Raw genomic sequence first — 23,048 nt, 5'->3', positions numbered from 1 at the left:
GGTGGCGCAGTGGTTGAGAATCCGCTTGCCAATGCAGTGGACACGGGTTCGATCCCTGGTCTGGGAAGATCCCACATGCCACAAAGCAACTAAGCCCATGTGCCACAACTACTGAGCCTGTGCTCTAGAGCCTGTGAGCCACAACTACTGAGCCTGCAAGCTGCAACTACTGAAGCCTTTGTGGCTAGAGCCCGTGCTCTGCAACAAGAGAAGCCACCGCGATGAGAAGCCCGAGCACCGCAACGAAGCGTAGCCCCCGCTCACTGCAACTAGAGAAAGCCTGCACGTAGCAACGAAGACCCAACACAGCCAAAAATAAATAAATAAAATAAATAAATTCATTAAAAATAAATAAATAAATAAAGTCCTTGGAGTAAATCCTTTCTTTGTGACTTGTGTTATCAGTTTGGTTATGTTTGTTTATTTAAACTTTGCTCAATTTAAGGGATTTTTGGAATTCTGCGGAGCATTAAACACTGAGAACTCTTGCTTCTGCTGCCCCTGCTTACCCCACTGTCTTCTGCCTTGACCCTTACAGATAGCGATTTTCATTAGTTTTCATGGTGTGTGGAGCGTAGCAGAAATTGCAAGCATTAAATATAAGTGGGGTGCGTTAAGGAGGGAAATATGGACTGCCCTGGAGGCCTAGAATAGGAGAACTTAGCCTAGTCTTCAGGAATAGGGAAGACGTCCCTCAGGAAATGCTATTTTAGTCTGGTGAAGAACAGAGGAAAGTACTACATTTTTTTCTTAATGAAAATGTCTCATCTTGATGTGAAAACCTTTATTCCTGTCTGTCTGACCAACCCTGTTATGTGATTTCAGGTGGAGAGTATAGTGAAGATGATGTAAATGAATTAGTGAAGGAAGATGAAGTGGATGGTGAAGAGCAGACACAGAAAACCAAAGAGAGAAAAAGAAAGTCTCAGAGCATTCCGGCCAGGTGATGCTGCCCTCAAGGCCCTTAGAAGTCAGGGGCTGTTGTCATAACCTTCCAGATTGCTGGGATTGGTCTCATGATAGATTTCTTACTGCCATGGTTTCTAACCTTTTTCTCATTGAGGGAAATATTTGGTGACATTTTAGGATTAAATTCTTATTCTCTGGCAAGTTTTAAAATGTTTTGAGCTTTAATTTAAAAAAGTTAATAGGTAATATGTGCACCTGGTTTAAAACTGAAAACCCGGGAATTCCCTGGCAGTCCAGGGGTTAGAACTCTGCCTTTCCAATGCCAGGGCCTGGGTTCAATCCCTGGTCAGGGAACTAAGATCCCACAAGCTGCGTGGTTCGGCCAAAAGAAAAGAAAAAAGCAATTGCTACAAAAAATATGTACCCCATCTCTAGCCCTTGTTGCTTTGTCTCAGAAGAATTATGTTACCAGAGATAAATCTGTGTATGTACGATCATGTATATATGTATTTCCTACTTTTTCTTTTTTTGGCCATGCGGCTCGCGGGATCTTACTTCCCTGACCAGGGATCGAACCCACGCCCCCTGCAGTGGAAGCATGGGAAGTCCTAACAACTGGACCGCCAGGGAATTCCCTACTCTTAAAAAAAAAAAAAAAAATGAATAGTAGCATACTCTGCATATCATTTCTCACTTTCCTTATTTCACATCTTGGAGATGATACTATGGCAGTATATTTAGCTATACCTTTTTCTTTTCAGCGTAGTGTTACATTACTGGACAGACCTTACTTTATTTAAACATTCCTTTATTGAGAGACCTTTAGATTGTCCTCATCTTTACTACATCAAATAAGACTGCAGTGAATATTCTTCTTATGTGTCTTTGTACACATGTATATTTGTAAATTAGATCTGTAGAAGTAGAATTGTTTGACCCAGTGTTATATGTAGTAAAAAAAAAAAAAATTATAAGTGTAGACAAATTACCTTCTATAAGCCTGGTACTGAATTGCACTCCCACCAAAAATTATGAAAATTCTGACAAGTTATTTAACTCAAAAAGGGAGTCTTTCAATACAAGTCTTTTATTCTCTTTGATTGGTGTTTCTGTCTTCCTGGACATTGAAGCAAAAATCAGATTGTAGAAAGAGAATTTTGAGAATTAGGTGATTCACTTGAAGTCAGAATAGTCTTAAGAAGCAGTTTACTCTTTTAAGTCTTGGACCCAGTTCTTTTATCCTTGGCTTTTGTATATTCCAGCTTTCATATCTTCAGAAGGTGGGAAGAAACATGGATTCCCCATTCCCCACCCCCTCAGAACTCTGGGAAGAAACAGTGCAAATAAATCTGAGGCTCTCTTCAATCTCTGTTCCCCACATGGAGTGACTTTTAAAAAGTCAAAAATACCAGGAATATGTATGTTATTAGAACCTCTTTCTGAACAGATTGATTCTGTGAGGTGATTTTGGGTATTTTCTTGGTGAAAACAGCTGGTCCTAACTTAGAAGTAGAACACTGTATTTTGATTCTAAATGCTTTGGGAAAATGCTAACTGTAAGAGCTCAGTTCTTTTTTTCTTCCACAAAATCTCAGCTTACCTCTCCCACTTCCCCTATCAGGTGTGTTAACCAGTAGTCCCCAGATTTAAAAGTTTTCTGATATTTGCAACATTATGTTTGGAATTCAGGAAGGGATAACTGAAATTATTTTGCCTGTCTTGTCTTTCCTTTTCCTTGTGACTGTTGGTGATTAGGAAGAGAAAACAAGGTGGCCTCTCATTAGAAGAAGAGGACGAGGAGGATGCCAATGAGGAATCTGGAGGAAGTAGTAGTGAGGAGGAAGATGCAGCTGCAGAGCCAGAAAAAGGCATTGAGTCAGAGGATGCAAAGAAAAAGAAGGAAGATGAACTATGGGCTAGCTTCCTCAATGACGTAGGACCAAAATCAAAAGTGCCTCTGCGTACACAAGTTAAAGTAAGTTAATAGATGAATGGGATGAATGCTTTGCCAGAAATGCTGCAAGTTCCCCAGATAGATTTTTTAAATTTGAAAACTGAGATTTGAGGCTTACAACAGAAATCAGACTAGATGCCTTTTAATAGTAACTCTACTAAGTGAAAAGCAAAGCATTCCCTATGGTAGGAAACACAAGCCTTTCCAATTAAATAAAATTTCAATAGGCATTTAACTGTTTAGAGATGAAATATTGAAGCATAGCTGGAAACAGCGTGTTTGGACGGATCTTTTAGTTTTCATCCTTATATGAAACTGATTACACTTCTTTTCCGTAGAGAGGAGAGGAAGCTGAAGAGACAAGTTCAAGTAAATTGTTGGTCAAAGCAGAAGAGCTAGAGAAACCTAAAGAAACAGAAAAAGTTAAAATTACCAAGGTGTTTGATTTTGCTGGTGAAGAAGTCAGGTAAGATGACATTCACAAACTTCAAAACTAGTACTTTTAAAAAGGAGCATCCTTCTAAATGGTGTTAGACATCTGTCCTCATTCCAACCCATCTTAATATTGTGGAAGATTTATATTTGAACTCAAGGAAAATAGTGGTTCCATTGATTGTCAGGGAATATGAGAAAGGTCCTGTTACATATGGTAATGTAGTTGGGGGCACTATGAAGTGGTTGGCTGAACAGAAACAAGAAAATGTAAGAGTTAAGTATTTGGTTTCACTTACTCATGCCTTGCTTTGTGACTGGCTATTTCTCCCTTTATTACTTCCCTTAACTTTGATGTATAAGCCCCAGTGAAACCTTTGAAATCAAGTGAGAATTGAAAGTACCTGGAGAGAAATTTGATTCTGATATTATTTCCTCATCTTAATATTATTTTTTTAATTGATTCATAGGTTTGTTACTAGTTTAGAAAAACATTATAGGCTTAATACTCTTGGCCGTTCTAGATGAGAGCCACATGACCGGAATTTCTTTTTCCCCATTTATTTAAAATTTTAATATGAAAGCAACAGATCTGTAATTTAGAGCTGGACAAGAACAGATGAAGTGCCTGCCAATCAATTTTATAGATGGTCACATTTATTTTCCTTGACAGTAATTAATTAGACTTGTTTACTCTCTGTAAATATAATTTCCCCTAAAGTTGATACTCTTAAAAATAATTTCCAGTTTCCAACAATTATTTCATCTAGTGAAAATATATCTAAGAAAAAAGTTGGGCATTATTTGTTTGTTTTTAACATTTATTTATTTATTTATTATTATTATTTTTTACATCTTTATTGGAGTATAATTGCTTTACAATGGTGTGTTAGTTTCTGCTTTATAACAAAGTGAATCAGTTATACATATACATATGTTCCCATATCTCTTCCCTCTTGCGTCTCCCTCCCTCCCACCCTCCCTATCCCACCCCTCCAGGCGGTCACAAAGCACCAAGCTGATCTCCCTGTGCTATTTATTTATTTATTTGGCTGTGCTGGGTTTTAGTTGCGGCATGCGGGATCTTCATTGCAGCGTGCGGGATCTTTGGTTGCAGTGTGTGGGAACTTTAGTTGCGGCATGTGGGATCTAGTTCCCTGTCCAGGGATCGAACCTGGGCCCCCTGCACTGGGAGCATGGAGTCTTAACTGCTGGATCACCAGGGAAGTCCCGGCATTATTAGTTTTATAAATGATGTAAAGCAAACTTTTTATTGTTATTATTTGTTGTTGTTGGTGGTGGTGGTGGCTTTTTTTATTTTTATTTTTTTATTGGAGTAGAGTTGATATACAGTGTTGTGTTACTTTCTGCTCTACAGCACAGTGAATCGGTTATAGATACACATATTTCCACTTTTAGTCTTTTAGTATTACTTTTTAATCTCCCCCAATTTTTTTTTTCTGAAAAATTTTACACTTATAAAAATGTTGTGGGCTTCCCTGGTGGCGCAGTGGTTGAGAGTCTGCCTGCCGATGCAGGGGACATGGGTTCGTGCCCCGGTCTGGGAGGATCCCGCATGCCGCAGAGCGGCTGGGCCCGTGGGCCATGGCCACTGGGCCTGCGCGTCCGGAGCCTGTGCTCCGCAATGGGAGAGGCCACAGCAGTGAGAGGCCCGCATACCACAAAAAAAAAAAAAAAAAAAAATGTTGCAAGAATAGGGCTTCCCTGGTGGCACAGTGTTTGAGAGTCCGCCTACTGATGCAGGGGACACGGGTTCATGCCCCAGTCTGGGAGGATCCCACGTGCCGCGGAGCGGCTGGGCCCGTGAGCCATGGCCGGAGCCTGTGCTCCACAACAGGAGAGACCACAGCAGTGAGAGCCCCGCGTACCGCCAAAAAAAAAAAAAAAAAAAAAAAAATGTTGCAAGAATAGTATTACACTGAACACCCATATACCTATCATACTGATTCACCACTTGTAAATGTTTTGCCCCTCTCTCCACCATCTGTTTCCGTATTTCTCTCTTTTTGTTTTGGCTGAACCATTTGAGAATTGTAGACATCATGACACTTCACTCTTTTTTTCTTTTTTTGGGTTCGTGGGCCTCTCACTGCTGTGGCCTCTCTCGCTGCGGAGCACAGGCTTCAGACGTGCAGGCCCAGTGGCCGTGGCCCACGGGCCCAGCCGCTCCGCCGCATGCAGGATCCTCCCGGACCGGGACACGAACCCGTGTCCACTGCTTCGGCAGGCGGACTCTCAACCACTGCGCCACCAGGGAAGCCCGACACTTCACTCTTAAATACTTCATAACTGTTTCCTGAGAACAAGGATCTTCTCCTTTGTGACACGATATAACTCTCATATTCGGTAGATTACGCATTAATGCAGATTGTTATCTAAATTCTCTGTAGTGAAGGACCCTGATTTAAAATTTTCAACCTGTTGCAGACCAATACTTTTGTAAAACACAATAAATAGGAATTATTAGAAAAGTAAATTAAGAAGAGATACAAAATACAAACGCAAACTTAAAAAAATATTTATTTAGGCTGTGGCGGCTCATGGGATCTTTGTTGTGGCATGCTGGCTCTTAGTTGTGGCATGCGTACTTCTTAGTTGGCAGTATGCATGTGGGATCTAGTTCCCTGACCAGGGATCGAACCCAGGACCCCTGCATTGGGAGTGTGAAGTCTTACCCACTGGACCACCAGGGAAGTCCCCAAGCTCAAATTTTTAACAATAAGATTTAACAGACAGACGTAAAATTACATTTCAATAAATACAGTCAAAATGAGCACAAAATAAGAAAAGGAAAAGAATTACATAACTATCCTTTTTTGGGGAGGGGGCAGCAGGCACACCCTGTGACTTGCAGGATCTTCGTTCCCCAACCAGGGATTGAACCTGAGCCCCAGCACTGAAAGTGCCGAGTCCTGACCACTGGACTGCCAGGAAATTCCCTATAACTATACATGTTGATCATTGAAAGTGTGAGTGTAAGTGATTAATAGAAGGAATCACCTTTTAATTCTATAATTGAAGCAAAAAACTAAAAGTATCAATTCCCAGTACTTAATATCTAGACACATACTTTGAATAAGTGCTGTTTATATTAATTTTTAAAGCTTTTAATGGGTCAGAATAGCTTATATCTTTCTTGTTAATTAATCTAAGTGGGATTGGTGACAGCCCTACTCCTGGAGGATGATGTATATGTAAATTATTTCTATGTTGGTGCTCTTCCTCTTCTTTTTAATTTTTTAAAAAATAATACTCATAAATCCATCTCAAAGGGCTGTTTTTGTACCTCTTTTATTTATTTATTTAAATTTATTTGTTTATTTATTTATTGGCTGCATTGGGTCTTCGTTGCTGTGTGTGGGCTTTCTCTAGTTGCAGCAAGTGGGGGCTACTCTTCGTTGCAGCACGCGGGCTTCTCATTGCGGTGGCTTCTCTTGTTGCGGAGCACGGGCTCTAGGCGTGCGGGCTTCAGTAGTTGTGGCATGTGGTCTCAATAGTGGTGGCTCATGGGCTCTAGAGCACAGGCTCAGTAGTTGTGGCACACGGGCTTAGCTGCTCTGTGGCATGTGGGATCTTCACAGACCTGGGCTCGAACCCATGTCCCCTCCATTGGCAGGCAGATTCTTAACCACTGCGCCACCAGGGAAGCCCTGTACCTCTTTTTAATTTATTTTTCTAATAAATTCTTTCTATTGCGTTTTACAAAAGTATTGGTCTGCACCAGGTTGAAGTTTTTAAATCATGGTCCTTCACTACAGATAATTTAGACAATGATCTGCAATAATGTGAAAGTAATGAGGATGGAAGTGTGGATTTTAAAGCAGTTTCATTAAGTTCAGGATTTTCATTTTTACTTTTTCCAAACGAAGCCAGTACTAACTACATTTTCTTTTTTTTTCTTCCAGTTTTATTGAGAAATAATTGACATACAGCACTGTATAAGTTTAAGGTGTACAGCAAAATGATTTGACCTAGGTACCTCATGAAATTATTAGTAGTAACTATTTTCAGAGTTCATCTTCAGTGCTTCATAAGTAGTCAGCTCCAGTAATTTATCCTGTCAAGTTATAATTAAATTTAAGTTATATTGGGCTTCCCTGGTGGCGCAGTGGTTGAGAGTCTGCCTGCTGATGCAGGGGACATGGGTTCGTGCCCCAGTCCGGGAAGATCCCACATGCCGCGGAGCGGCTGGGCCCATGAGCCATGGCCGCTGAGCCTGTGCATCTGGAGCCTGTGCATCCGGAGCCTGTGCTCTGCAACGGGAGAGGCCACAACAGTAAGAGGCCCGCGTACCGCAAAAAAAAAAAAAAAATTAAGTTATATTTCAGTGGGAAAAAGGAATTCTGGATGCATGAATTTCCTATGTGTGGTTTTTTTTTATGGAAAATATAATTCAGAATATTCTGTGAAACATGTTAACCTATAGGAACTGTTCTTCAGGCTTTTAACTTGCATTTTTACTCTTAGAGTTTATTTGTTTCTGAAAAATATGTTTAATTACTTCCTTGTGTGAAAGTACTAAGATTTTTAAAAACACCAAACTGGGAATTCCCTGGCAGTCCAGTGGTTAGGACTCCACAGTTTCACTGCTGGGCCTGGGTTCAATTCCTGGTTGGGGAATTAAGATCCCACAAGCTGCTCAGCATGGACAAAAAAATACCAAACAAAGCAGGCAAATAAGCATTTCTTACTTGTTCAATTGAGATCTTTAAAATTGGGGACCATATGGTTATTGTTTTTCTTTTAGAAGTACTAAGTTTATCCTGTAGTTCATCATTCTCAAGGCACTTTCTTCTTCATAACCATTGTACTTCAGCATGCATTATAACATATGCATATTTATGATCAAGTTTCAGTTTATCAAAAATAGTCATTTAAATTTAATGCATTAGCTTTACATAGTGCACAGTTTTTACTACTGTACTAAGAACAGTGGGGGGTTTTTTATGTAGTAAGAGTTTTCTCAATGAAGGAAGCAGTGTATTAATTTATGTTCTAGCACAGACTCCTTAATGTAAACTGTTTCCCTGTCTTGCAGCTGTGCCATTGGAACATATTCTTCCAAACACTTAAACTTCAAATCTCATCTGTTGACATGTGATCCTACTTTTATTACACAGATCAGTGTCAGTTAATGTTTGTCAGCAAAAAACTGATAAAAAAGAATCTTTATATCGCCCTCGTGATTAAATCACATATACTAAAATAATTTTCATATTAGCAATAATCTGTCATTCTTCAAATTGCATTGAAGAAACACTTTGCTGACTTTGTTAATAGTTTCTGCATCATAAGCCAGATCCTGAATACTTTAAGCCATGGTGTCATTGGAAAGTTGTACTTGAACTACCTTCTTTGTCAAGATTTCCAAGCAGACACCTTTGATATAGTCTTTTACTAATGTCCTGGGAGTGGTATATGTTTTTCTTAGTTAGCAACCAAAAGTACTCCTTTCTCAGAAGGCCACAGTGCTAACGTAGGGAATTTTGTATCTGTTTTTATTGACTTTTTAGTTCAGTACTCTTTCTTTCAAATAATTCTTTTGATTTTGAACTTATTTCTTCATGTTTTATATGTAAATGCTGCAGAAGTTTTGGTGGATTTGTTGCTTTATTAGCCAAAACATCTCTGCAGAGAACTCACTGGTTTTAGCGCTGAGTGATCAAAACCCAAGCCCAGTGTATGAGGGCTCATAGAGTAAAAGCGGTTTGACCTTGGTTGTCCTTCATTTCTTCGGCGTCACTTCCATTATCATCATGTGGTTTACTACTACTGATACATTCAGGAAACGTGGGGTTTTTTTGCAGAAGCATACAGTGTGGGTTGTTTTGCCATCAGTAAATGAGGATTAAAAAATAATACCAAATTTACTTTCTTAATTTAGTTATTAAACTATAAATTTTAAAAGTCACACTTGGTCAAAAATTAAAATGATTGTAAAAATTTATAAAAAGAAATGCTTAAATTTTATCACATTTTGGGGTTTTAATTGATAAAATAACCCTAAACTTTCATACACACTGTAATGTGGTCTTACTGCACAAGACTAATATCACATGTGACCACCTTGCAAGTTTGACGGTACCTGAATTGGTCTATGTTCTGTGTGATGCAATGAGTCCATCATTCATATCTTGAATATTGTGACATTGTCAAATTGCTAAGCAAGTTTCTAAATACTTATTCAAAATTTTTGTACCTATCTTGTCTTAGACCAATAACAGGTAGTTTCGCAGGCCACATTTTTGGCAGCTACAGTTCTACGCAAATCTTTCCCTAGTTATTCTAAAATGTTCTTTTTTTTTTAAATAAATTTTTAAATTTAAATTTTAATTTTTGGCTGCGTTGGGTCTTCATTGGCTGTGCGTGGGCTTTCTCTGGTTGTAGCGAGTGGGGGCTACTCTTCATTGAGGTGCGCGGGCTTCTCATTGCAGTGGCCTATCCTGTTGTGGACCACGGGCTCTAGGTGTGCAGGCCTCAGTAGTTGTGGCACGCAGGCTCAGCAGTTGTGGCATGCGAGCTCTAGAGAGCAGGCTCAGTAGTTGTGACACATGGGCTTAGTTGCTCCGTGGCATGTGGGATCTTCCCAGACCAGCGCTCAAACCCATGTCCCCTGCGTTGGCAGGCAGATTCTTAACTACTGTGCCACCAGGGAAGTCCCTGCATTTAGTCTTTTTTTTTAAATGTTTTTTTATGGCCTTTATTATGTTGAGGTAGGTTCCCTCTATGCCCACTTTCTGGAGAGTGTTTATCATAAATGGGTGCTGAATTTTGTCAAAAGCTTTTTCTGCATCTATTGAGATGACCATATGGTTTTATTCATCAATTTGATAATATGGTGTATCACATTGATTGATTTGCGTATATTGAAGAATCCTTGCATCCCTGGGATAAATCTCACTTGATCATGATGTATGATCCTTTTAATGTGTTGTTGGATTCTGTTTTGCTAGTATTTTGTTGAGGATTTTTGCATCCATATTCATCAGTTATATTGCTCTGTAATTTTCTGTTTTTGTAGTATCTTTGTCTGGTTTTGGTATCAGGGTGATGGTGGCTTCATAGAATGAGTTTGGGAGTGTTCCTTCCTCTGCAATTTTTTGGAAGAGTTTGAGAAGGATGGGTGTTAACTCTTCTCTAAATGTTCGATAGAATTCACCTGTGAAGCCATCTGGTCCTGGACTTTTGTTTGTTGGAAGATTTTTAATCACAGTTTCAATTTCAGTACTTGTGATTGGTTTGTTCATATTTTCTATTTCTTCCTGGTTCAGTCTTGGAAGGTTATACCTTTCTAAGAATTTGGCCATTTTTTCCAGTTGTCCATTTCAGTGGCCTAGAATTACTTGTAGTAGTGTCTTAGGATGCTTTGTATTTCTGCAGTGTTTGTTGTAACTTCTCCCTTTTCATTTCTAATTTTATTGATTTGAGCCCTCTCCCTCTTTTTCTTGATGAGTCTGGCTAAGGGTTTATCAATTTTGTTTATCTTCTCGAAGAACCAGCTTTTAGTTTTATTGATCTTTGCTATTGTTTTCTTTGTTTCTATTTCATTTATTTCTGCTCTGATCTTTATGATTTCTTGCCTTCTGCTAACTTTGGGTTTTGTTTGTTCTTCTTTCTCTAGTTCCTTTAGGTGTAAGGTTAGATTGTTTATTTGAGATTTTTCTTGTTTCTTGAGGTAGGCTTGTATAGCTATAAACTTCCCTCTTAGAACTGCTTTTGCTGTATCCCATAGGGTTTGGATCGTTGTGTTTTCATTGTCATTTGTCTCTAGGTATTTTTTGATTTCCTCTTTGATTTCTTCAGTGATCTCTTGTTTATTTAGTAACGTATTGTTTAGCCTCCATGTGTTTGTGTTTTTTACGTTTTTTTCCCTGTAATTCATTTCTAATCTCATAGCATTGTGGTCAGAAAAGATGCTTGATATGATTTCAATTTTCTTAAATTTACTGAGGCTTGATTTGTGACCCAAGATGTGATCTGTCCTGGAGAATGTTCCGTACGCACATGAGAAGAAAATGTAATCTGCTGTTTTTGGATGGAATGTCCTATAAATATCAATTAAATCTATCTGGTCTGTTGTGTCATTTAAAGCTTCTGTTTCCTTATTTATTTTCATTTTGGATGATCTGTCCATTGGTGTAAGTGACGTGTTAAAGTCCCCCACTATTATTGTGTTACTGTCAATTTCCTCTTTTACAGCTGTTAGCAGTTGCCTTATGTATTGAGGTGCTCCTATGTTGGGTGCATATATATTTATAATTGTTATATCTTCTTCTTGGATTGATCCCTTGATCATTATGTAGTGTCCTTCCTTGTGTCTTGTAACATTCTTTATTTTAAAGTCTATTTTATCTAATACGAGTATTGCTACTCCAGCTTTCTTTTGATTTCCGTTTGCATGGAATATCTTTTTCCATCCCGTCACTTTCAGTCTGCATGTGCCCCTAGGTCTGAAGTGGGTCTCTTGTAGACAGCATATAGATGGGTCTTGTTTTTGTATCCATTCAGTAAGCCTGTGTCTTTTGGTTGGAGCATTTAATCTATTCACGTTTAAGGTAATTATCGATATGTATGTTCCTATGACCATTTTCTTAATTGTTTTGGGTTTGTTTTTGTAGGTCCTTTTCTTCTCTTGTGTTTCCCACTTAGAGAAGTTCCTTTAACATTTGTTGTAGAGCTGGTTTGGTGGTGCTGAATTCTCTTAGCTTTTGCTTGTCTCTAAAGCTTTTGATTTCTCCATCGAATCTGAATGAGATCCTTACTGGGTAGAGTAATCTTGGTTGTAGGTTTTTCCCTTTCATTACTTTAAGTATATCATGCCACTCCCTTCTGGCTTGTAGAGTTTCTGCTGAGAAATCAGCTGTTAACCTTCTGGGAGTTCCCTTATATGTTATTTGTTGTTTTTCCCTTGCTGCTTTCAATAATTTTTCTTTGTCTTTAATTTTTGCCAATTTGATTATTATGTGTCTCGGCATTTTTCTCCTTGGATTTATCCTGTGTGGGACTCGATGCGCTTCCTGGACTTGGGTGGCTATTTCCTTTCCCATGTTAGGGAAGTTTTTGACTATAATCTCTTCAAATATTTTCTCGGGTCCTTTCTCTCTTCTCCTTCTGGGACCCCTATAGTGTGAATGTTGTTGCGTTTAATGTTGTCCCAGAGGTCTCTTAGGCTGTCTTCATTTCTTTTCATTCTTTTTTCTTTATTCTGTTCTGCAGCAGTGAATTCCACCATTCTGTCTTCCAAGTCATTTATCCGTTCTTCTGCCTCAGTTATTCTGCTATTGATTCCTTCTAGTATAGTTTTCATTTCAGTTATTTTATTGCTCATCTCTGTTTGTTCTTTAATTCTTGTAGATCTTTGTTAAACATTTCTTGCATCTTCTCGAACTTTGCCTACATTCTTTTTCCAAGGTCCTGGATCATCTTCACTATCAGTATTCTGAATTCTTTTTCTGGAAGGTTGCCGATCTCCACTTCATTTAGTTGTTTTTCTGGGGTTTTGTCTTGTTTCTTCATCTGGTACATAGCCCTCTGCCTTTTCATCTTGTCTGTCTTTCTGTGAATGTGGTTTTTGTTCCACAGGCTGCAGGATTGTAGTTCTGCTTGCTTCTGCTGTCTGCCCTCTGGTGGATGAGGCTATCTAAGAGGCTTGTGTAAGTGTCCTGATGGGAGGGACCGGTGGTGGGTAGAGGTGACTCTGCATTTAGTCATTTAGTCTTAAGAGTCCCTCTGTGTTGTAGAGTGTCTCTCAGTTTGGGTTGTTGCATTGTTTCCTCATGGTTAACTTCATATTAATCACTTTGGACAAAAATACTACATTGATGATGTTTTGTCCTCGTCAGTACATCACATCATTAACACTGATTATTGGTGGCAATAAGTTAGACTACTTAGGCAATATGAGTCAGAATTCTCCATTGCGAAGACACCCTTTTCCCATATAATCATTTTAGGGATCCATTAAATAAATCTTGATGATGTGAATTAAGAATGTATTTTGCTGGGCTTCCCTGGTGGCGCAGTGGTTAAGAATCCGCCTGCCAATGCAGGGGACGTGGGTTCGAGCCCTGGTCTGGGAAGATCCCACATGCTGCGGAGCATCTAAGCCTGTAAGCTACAACTACTGCACCTGAGCTCTAGAGCCTTCGAGCCACAGCTACTGAAGCCCACGTGCCTAGAGCCCGTGCTCCGCAACAAGAGAAGCCACCGCAATGAGAAGCCCGCGCACAGCAAGGAAGACCCAACGCAGCCATAAATAAATAAATTAATTAATTAATTAATTTTAAAAAATAAAAGGGGGCTTCCCTGGTGGCGCAGTGGTTGAGAGTCCGCCTGCCGACGCAGGGGACTCTGGTTCGTGCCCTGGTCCGGGAAGATCCCACATGCTGCGGAGCAGCTGGGCCTGTGAGCCATGGCCGCTGAGCCTGCGCGTCCGGACCCTGTGCTCTGCAACAGGAGAGGCCACAACAGTGAGAGCCCCGTGTACCGCAAGAAACAAACAAACAAACAAACAAAAACAGAAAATAAAAGGGAAATCTCTTTAAAAAAAGAATGTGTTTTGCTGCCAGAAATCATACTGGGAAGTATTGAGCTATCCAACAGAGGTTAGTAGAACACTGATAGTGAACTGAAGTCCTACAAAAATAATACAGAAAGTGTTTAATATACCGTTGGGAATATAGGTTTTAAATTTTTGGAAATTTTTCTTGGCTCGCATTATTTCCCATGTGTCATATAGAATATCTAAGAAAGATTTATTATAACTTTACCATTGACTTTACATAGAGAGTAATAAGAAAAGCTGGTGAATAACTGTTGTTATGATAAATCATTAAATTTCCTGATCAAATTAAATTTTGTGGATTTATTAATATTTATAGATATAGTTGACTGACACAAATTTTCTATTTTTCCTTTTAAATTTTTTTCTCTTTCATTTTTTTTTAAAGCAAATGGATTGTTTTAAATACTGGATGAGTATTCAGAGAACCTGCTGTTTCTATCATTTGTCAGAAGAGGGCAGCACCATGTCTATCAAAAAAACAGCAGTTGAATAAAGAACTTTTTTTCCATAAATATACACACGCACATGTTTTATACTCAAAAGTAATATATGCTTATTACTTTAAACACATACGTGCAGAGATGTATAACATGACAAGTGAAAGTTCTATGTAACGCCTTCTCCCTAAAAAAAAAACAAAAATTCTGTTAATAATTGTCATGTTGGCAGGATTTTTTTAAGAAGTTCAATTATTTATACTTAAATTTAAGTATTATAAGGAGCCCTCATGTAGGAACTTGGAGGGCCTGAATTTTGACAATAAGATGCAAAGTTGGTAAATGGATTTTGAGCATATCTTTTAATCTCTTGATGTCATTATTCTGCTTTTCCTTTTTGTCTTTGTATCAAGTTAAGAAATGTGAGAAAGAGCTACTGATGTCTGGGAGGAATTTGTAAGTATAAGTATAAGGTAGTGTTAGCACAGTTAGTCTTTTGGGGTTTTTTCTAATTATGTTTTAATTGTTAAATTTAAGATTTTTACCTTTTTGTTTCGGTTTTCTCCCACTTGAAAAATGTGTAGCTTATTAACCTTGGTGAATGAGGAAATACAGTATTTTTTATCCTTCCCTATCATATAACCAGCTGAGCCAGTTAGCTCAGAATTTCCTAAATGATTCACCTTTTGGAAGAGGCCAGTCATGGAAAGTTTCTGCCTAAATAAAGACTTTTCAGGAAGTTCTGATTAAGTGAAAATGAAGTTAAGATGGAATTCCTTCTGCTAGCACTTGAATTAACTGTTGCTAATGATGGGCCTTTTCCTGTCAGGGTTCCCTCTTGTACATTAGGAGTGGTCTATAATTTAACTGTTCTCCTACTTGAAGATATTTTGATAGCAAATCCCCCCCCCCCACCGCCCCGTCTGCATCTAGGTCAACGCCTGACTTGCAGGATCTTAGTTGCCTGAACAGGGATTGAACCCAGGCCCCGGCAGTGAAAGCACCGAGTCCTAACCACTGGACTGCCAGGGAATTCCTGCGAATCTGTTCTTATTGCTTGTTAAAAGTGGAGTTCTTCTAGGCGTATTTTCAATATACAGTAATCTGCTTATTTTTACTTTGTGTCATTTATCAAAGTCCCTGAGAGAAATATTCCAGTTTAAAGAACTTGTTTCCTAGTGAATATGAATAAGACTTTTTTTTAAAAAATTAATTAATTAATTTATTTTATTTTTGGCTGCATTGGGTCTTCGTTGCTGCACATGGGCTTCCTCTGGTCGCAGCGAGCAGGGGCTACTCTTCGTTGTGGCGCGCAGGCTTCTCACTGCGGTGGCTTCTCTTGTTGCGGAGCAGGGCTCTAGGGGCGCGGGCTTCAGTAGTTGGGGCTCGTAGGCTCTAGAGCGCAGGCTCAGTAGTTGTGGCAGACGGGCTTAGTTGCTCCACAGCATGTGGGATCTTCTCGGACCAGGGCTTGAACCCGTGTCCCCTGTATTGGCAGGAGAATTCTTAACCGCTGCGCCACCAGGGAAGTCCATGAATAAGACTTTGGCAGTAAGAAATTAATAGAGATATTCCCACAACTTATACTTTTTTCCATGCTTCCTTTATGCCACTTACTATATATCATGTTTTGTTATGATTTGTTTTCATGGTTGGCTGTCCTGATGGACTGTGAGCCAGTCAGGGCAGAGACAATGTCATATCTTTTTATATGTCTCATGTTCAACACAGTGCCTGCATCTAGGTCGCTTTTCAGAAAATGTCCACTGAATTGTCTTAGGTTGCTGGTAGAAAAGTTTTGTTGGTACTGTGGTAAAACAAGTAAACAAAACATACTTTGCAGAAAGTCTTCTTTTACTTTCCCTATGACTTGGGCTACTTGATCTTTATCTTCTCTCATCACCAGCATTCTAAAGTTTCATAATGATGTGCCTTTTTTTTTTCGGTATGTGGGCCTCTCACTGTTGTGGCTTCTTCCGTTAGCGGAGCACAGGCTCCGGACGCGCAGGTTCAGTGGCCATGGCTCACGGGCCCAGCCGCTCCGCGGCATGTGGGATCCTCCCAGACCGGGGCACAAACCCTTGTCCCCTGCATTGGCAAGCGAACTCTCAACCACTGCGCCACCAGGGAAGCCCTGTAGATCTTTTTAAATTGCTGGCTCATGGGAGTTCCTTGGTGGCCTAGTGGTTAGGATTCAGCACTGTCACTGCTGTGGCCTGCATTCAATCCCTGGTCGGGGAACTGAGATCCCGCAAGCTGCGTGGTACGGCCAAAATATTTTTAAAAATAAATAAATAAAATAAATTGCTGGGTCACATATCCTGTGGAACACTCATTTTGTGGAAACTTCTAGGAAATTTTTCTTTTTGTTCATAACTTCCCATATTTTCTTATTCTGAAATTCCTATTAGTTAAATTGATGTAATAGTAAGGCTCTGCTAGGCTATGCTGGGGTAACAAATAAACCCAGAAAGTCCGTAGCATAACACATATTTATTTGTTACTGGTACACAGTCCAACACAGGTTGGGTAGCCCTACATCTTACAACTCAGCCGTCTGAAACACATAGGAAACACATAGCCCTTGAGATTGCTGTGGCAAAGGAAGAGTGAATAGATACATCTTCATTTAAGTTGTCCGTTTTGAGAATGAGACTTCGGCCCTGCCATCTGAGTCTGGAACTTACGTGATTTTCATTTCTCCAACGAATAATGGGGTCCTGGGTTGGGTAGGGGTCAGTAGCCTGTGGTATAAGGTAGAGAAGGGGAACTGGGACCTAGACGCTCCTGATACAAACTTTCAACTAGTTTTAGCCCCACTCCTCTCCCCAACCTTCAAAGTTTCCTGGTATCTCCATTTACTGAGCCTTTCTAGGATACTGCTTGCTTGTTGGCCATTTCACATGGCTACCAGCTTGAGAGATTAGAGCAAACAAAGACCTAAGTCAACTTTTACTTGTGTTTGCTTTCTACCTTCAAAAATTTTGATTGACATCTTTCTCCTATTATACCTGTTCTTATCCTTGTGTAGTTCTGCCTTTGTAAATTTGTTTACCACTGTTTGGCAGGGTTTTGGTAGGGAGTAGAGTTCAAACCACCATTTCCAAGTGGAAGTTTCCACTTGTTCTTCACAAGCCATCTCAGTTCTGCTCCAGATTCCACCCAGGGCAAGGAGATTTAAAGCAACTTTCTAGGCCAGTACTCTGGGACTCTGCATTAAGCCTCAGGTTTGGATGTAGGTTTATGTTGGTTGTCTCTATAGCAGCTTAAAACAGTTGTTTTATTGTAATTTCTCCTAGTTCTGGGGTGGCTGGACTCAGCTAGATGGTTCTTGTACAGACCCTCTCATGCAGTTGTAGTTAGTGGCTGGGTCTGGGGCCATCTTGAAAGTTTATTTACTCCCATGTCTGGTGCCTGGGCCAGGAAGAAACACCGTCTGGAACGGGCTCCTTAGGTATCTCTCTCTCAGTGGTATTCCCATGTATTCTCTCCAGCATGGTGGCTTCGGGGCAGCCAGACTTCTTGTGTGGTAACTTGCGGTTTCAGAGGTACATTCTTGAGAGAGAGCCACCTGGAAGCTCTATCACCTTTTCTCAGTGAGCCTTATAAGTCATGTAGTGCCCCTTCCACTGAATCTTGTGAGTCGAGGCAGCCGCAAAGGCCCACCCAGTTTCAAGGGGGGTGACATATACTCTCCCTTTCATTGGGGTAGTGTCAGGTTCTGGAAGAGCATGGAGGTTGGGAAATTTGTGGCAACCATCTTTGGGAAATAGAATTTACTGCAGGGCTCTCTGTAGCATTGCTACTTAATCTCTAGATGAGGAAAAGTAACTTAACCCCTTAGATATCAGTGTTCTCACTCATGAAATGTAAATGTGTTAGCGGCTACTACAGGAATGCTGCAGACCATCCCAAAACACAGTGGTGTACACCAATAAGAATTTATTTGTTGAACATGTGTTTCTGGATATCTGGGGTTCAGCTAATCTAGGCTGGTCTCCAAGCTGCTTGTTGGGTTCAGATCTGCAGCATGTGTTTTTCAGCCATCTTAGACCAGCAGCTCCCTGAGGCATACTGCTCTTATGGCTAAAGGGAGGAACTCAAGGGGCAAGTGAAACAGCACAAATACATTTAAAGCTTCTTTTCCTGTCAAGTCAGCTAACATCTCATTGACTGTTGAAGCAAGTCATGTATCCAAGCTCAGCATCGGTAGGGTAGGGGAGTGTCTTCTTGGTCCACAGGGAAGGTGTGAATATTTGCTGAATGGTGGTCTGATCTATCATATAAATTCTTCCTCTTGTTTTTGACTCTTGACCCTTAGTACTGAGAGGTTTACTTAGGAGAATAGAGGGACACACAAATTAAGCCCAATACAGAGTAGGACCAGATTTGGGGGGGACCTTGATTTGGGGGGTTCAGCAGTTTGTATTTGATCCTCTGAGTAATAGTGAGCCATCATAAGAACTTGAGTAGGGGAGTAACAGAGTGTTCGTTTGTTTGTTTGAAGTCATCCTTCAGGATTAAGGTAGTCTTTGCCAGTGAAGATTCTTAATGTAGAACTCTCAACCTCTTATTTTGTGCCACTTGTGTGGGTGACACAGTACTGAGTGCAGGAGTGAGATGGTTCTTAAAGAGAAATTTTGGTTTTGGTCCTAAGAAGCGTAGAAGGAAGAAGAGAAAAGATAGAGACTTCTATTCCTGCAAATCTGGAATTTATAGGATTCATCTGTCATTATGCTGAATGACCTATTTGAACACTCGTGATAACACAGTGACCATAATCTTGGACCCTCCGACAGATTGGCATTTAAACAAAATTCCTCAAATGTTTTTATTGACTTGGCAAACTCAGGCCGGCATTAGGCATTTCCCTTCTTTATCTGAAATTTCAGGCACCATTAATACTTTTATTTGTTGCTTTAGGACTCAGTTTTTTTTTTTTTTTTTTTTTTTGGAGAACTACGTTTTATTTGACGGGCTTGATGAGGACTTAAGCCTGGAAGACAACCTCTCAGATGACTCTGAGGGACTGCTCTGAAGAGGTCAGGGAGGAGCCAGGATATATAGGAGTTTTTGCAAACCAGGTAGTAGGAACATCAAAAGATTATTTTTAATTAAAGAAAAACAGGGACTTCCCTGGTGAGGACTTAGTTTTATTGAGGGCATTTTTTCCAGTTTTGAAACTGGACAGGATTCTCAATCGTGTTGCTTTCTTCCACCCTTAAATCACTGCCTATTTGGCCGGTTTTAAGGAATTTTGTTTCATGTTTGGGCAGTTAGGTATAGAGCAGGAGCCTTCTTTAGAGTATTCCCAATTGTTTATACTGTTGCTTTTCTCCTTGAAATAATGCCAGTGTTTTTCTCCCAAATACTCCATCTCCCCATTCCAACTTTTACTTAAGTGTGAGCGCTCATCTGTGTGTGAGGTGCAGTGGAAGAGCCCTTTTCAGCCTTCCCATCGGTGACCCACGTGGACTGTGATTCAGTGGTGACTGTCATGCTGACAGAAGTAACGGAGGGGACTTGAGAGACATCAGACTTACATATGCTGTTGTTTCATTTGTTAAATTAATAAGGGGAAAATGTCTTTATCTAGAACTGTTACAGTACACTTTAATCATAAAGCTCAGCAGCCAGAATTTACAGAAAGCCCAGTGGGTTTTTCCTTGTTGTTATTTATGCCCTTTCCTTAGATTTTGTTTCTTTCTTTTTATTCCTCTTGTAAAGTTGGTGTCTCCTTCCTTGGTACAGGGTGACTAAGGAAGTGGATGCTACATCTAAAGAAGCCAAATCCTTCTTCAAGCAAAATGAGAAAGAAAAACCCCAGGCTAATGTCCCTTCAGCTCTGCCATCACTTCCTGCCGGATCAGGGTGAGTAGTCTAGTCTCAGGTCCAGGTGTACCTGGCACGTTGGAGAAGCTGTTTTCGGTACAAGGACACCCTTTACCTGTAGCTCTCGTGACTCCTTTCCTGAGAGAAGGAATTCTGCTGCTGTTGTGCCTTTGCTGAAATATTTACCAAAACGGGGGAGGCAGAGGAAAATTAGCCACAGGCTTCTTGTTTGATTCTGAAAAAAGTCCTGATATACAGTGTTGGCCACAGAGCTGAACACATAGTAGACTTTACATTTAAAAAATAATTTTTTTTAAAGCATGACATTTATTTATTTTTGGTTACGTTGGGTCTTCGTTGCTGTGCACAGGCTTTCTCTAGTTGCGGCGAGCGGGGGCTACTCTTTGTTGCGGTGCTCGGGGCTTCTCATCGCTGTGGCTTCTCTTGTTGCGGAGCATGGGCTCTAGGCACCTGGGCTTCAGTAGTTATGGCACATGGGCTCTGTAGTTGTGGCTTGCGGGCTCTAGAGCTCAGGCTCAGTAGTTGTGGTGCATGGGCTTAGTTGCTCTGCAGCATGTGGGATCCTCCCAGACCAGGGCTTGAACCCGTGTCCCCTGCTTTGGCAGGCGGATTCTTAACCACTGTGCCACCAGGGAAGTCCCTAAAAAGTAATTTTTGAATGAAAATATCAGCAGATCATCAGAACTTGTAATAAAGATTTGGGTTGAGTACTTGCTTCCACCCCCAAAGACCTCATAGGAACAGAAAAAGGTCAAAGCTGACTTGCAAATAATTTTGTTAACACATCATCAAGAACTTAATAGTTTTTCTCCCTTTATATTTTCCATACTACATGGGTTATTTTTAGCTGAAGACTAGAATTGTTTCTTTGGAGGAAATAAAAATTCCTTTCTTCTTAACCTGTATGTAAGATGGAAACATCACAGTTAGTATGAGGAACCAGGGCACTAGCCTACAGAGAAGTGAACATGGACCACACCCATTGTAACACTGATCACCTGCTGATTCCTGAGGGGGAGCTCTCTGTCCTTGAGGTGTTTGGGGTAGAACAAGTCATCTATAGGGGCTTAGCTGATCCTTAAGTCAGTTTGTTGCTTCATCCTTTCCTCCCAAAACAGTGAAGTTTTGTTTTGTGTTTTTACATTAAAAAAAAAAAAAATCATTGGTTTTCCTGTCAGGTTCCGAGCTTTTATAGGACAGGCCTTTCTCATCTTTGCAGCCCTGGCTCCAAACAACACTGTGTTACACTGGTGTGCATTTACCCAAAAGCAAACCCTGAGACAAAGGTTTGAATGCAAGTCATTAGTGTGGGAGGTGACTCCAGGAAACCTGAGCAGGGAAGTGAAAAGGTGTGGGAAGGTAGCCAGTGCAGGGTGTATTTTCCAGCCGCTGCTGGTGGTGGCTGCTAATCAGTCCTGCTGGTGGACTTGGCAAGGGCAAGGAGGCTGGGATATTTATCCTCCAACTCCCATCTGTGCTGGCTCAGCTGCTTCCACGGCGCTAAGGCTGCGGGTGTTTGCAGTGACGCTGCTCTCAGGGTGTCATGGCGGTGAGTGCAGGGATGTGTGGATGGCCTGTGTCCACATCTGCTCCATACTTTTTATCTGCTTCTTAATCCAAGCATTTCTCTCCCACTGGAGCAACTAGGTGTTAGAAGTCATGTAGTAGTTACACAGGAACCTGAGAAGGAAAAGGATTTGAGTGCTTGCTACCACAGTGGAAATTAGGTAAACACCGAGGAAGGCATCTGTGAGAGGAACAGAGTAATGTGAACAGAGTTCTCCAGACTGACGCTCTTAATACTCTAGGCCAGTACATTTCAAGCTGTGGTTTGCAATCATCATTTAAGAGAAATGAAATAGAATACGTGTCATAGTACATCATGTGGTAAGAGTAAATATTGTTTTCACAAAATTTTTATTTCAGTGTGGGTTTTGTTTGTTTGTTTTCGGTTGTGCCCGCGGCTTGCAACATCTTAGTTCCCTGACCAGGGATCGAACCCGGGCCCCCAGCAGTGAAAGCACCGAGTCCTAACCACGGGACTGCCAGGGAATTCCCTATTTCAGTTATAAAAGTGCTTGTACAGGGTGATGAAATAAACTATATTTTTTATGAGGGCTGAGATAAAAAATATGAGGCTCTTGGCTGGAGCAACATGCTTTTAGCCTTCTAATCATTATATTGTTTGAAAGGGATTTTCTTCATACCAATGACTTTCAAACTTTATTGACTGCAACTCACAATAAGGAATACATTTTACATCATGACTTAGTATACCCACAAATATAGGTATGTTAAAAAGTGAAATAAAAATTTGGTGAAATTATATTTACCTTTACTATGTATGGTGAACTCTTCTCTTTTATTTCCATTATTATGTAATTATTATGTATAGTATGTGTCATTTAAAAAAATGTTATGACCCATTGAATTGATTTCACAATCTGTTACAACCTGAAATTGACAAATACTGCTCTAGATTACTTACAGAAGTGGCCTTCTGCAGGCTTGTCTTTGGGTTACCAGGCTTGTATCTGGTATTATTAAACAGTGTTTCTTGGCATTTATTGGAAGTGTTACTGTAAATTAAGTACTAGATAGAAATAAAGGCAGCGTTTCTTCTGCCTTAGGTTTCTAGCATAGTTAGTTTCAACTAGCATAATTTTTACTTCTAGCTTCCTTGGGTGTTTCTTAAAATAATCCCTATTAATGCTTAGAGAGTCTACTTGGAAACAATGTGTTTCAGAAAACACTGTTACCGTAGTTATGAAGATAACCAGAGGAGGGAGAAGTGGTAGCTTGGCAAGGTCACCTTGTTGAAGTCACTAAGTCACTCATGGAAATCTCACTGTATTCTGTATTCATGCCTTCTTTTCTT

General features: G+C 40.2%; 1 protein-coding gene across 7 annotated transcripts in view; it reads left to right on the top strand.

The window, feature by feature from the left end:
• Positions 1 to 23,048, top strand: part of CFDP1 (chromatin remodeling protein CFDP1) — a 145,273-nt gene that overhangs the window by 7,145 nt on the left and 115,080 nt on the right. For 6 of the 7 annotated variants that reach the window (XR_016391025.1, XM_089903325.1, XM_089903321.1 and 3 more), the window contains exons 2-5: positions 826 to 943; positions 2,665 to 2,884; positions 3,202 to 3,329; positions 20,045 to 20,188. Coding sequence is in view for 6 of the 7 variants with exons in the window: in XM_089903325.1 (XP_089759451.1) it covers positions 826 to 943; positions 2,665 to 2,884; positions 3,202 to 3,329; positions 20,045 to 20,188 (610 nt within the window). In the remaining variant the exon portion in view is untranslated. The remainder of the gene's footprint in view (positions 1 to 825; positions 944 to 2,664; positions 2,885 to 3,201; positions 3,330 to 20,044; positions 20,189 to 23,048) is intronic. The other variant, XM_022583172.2, reaches the window with a different exon arrangement.

The sequence above is a fragment of the Delphinapterus leucas genome, chromosome 20 (assembly GCF_059928025.1).
Source record: "Delphinapterus leucas isolate spDelLeu-1000000601 "Yukka" chromosome 20, BTC_Dleu_Yukka2, whole genome shotgun sequence".
NCBI lineage: Eukaryota > Metazoa > Chordata > Mammalia > Artiodactyla > Monodontidae > Delphinapterus > Delphinapterus leucas.
This window is presented reverse-complemented; position numbering and strand designations above follow the sequence as displayed.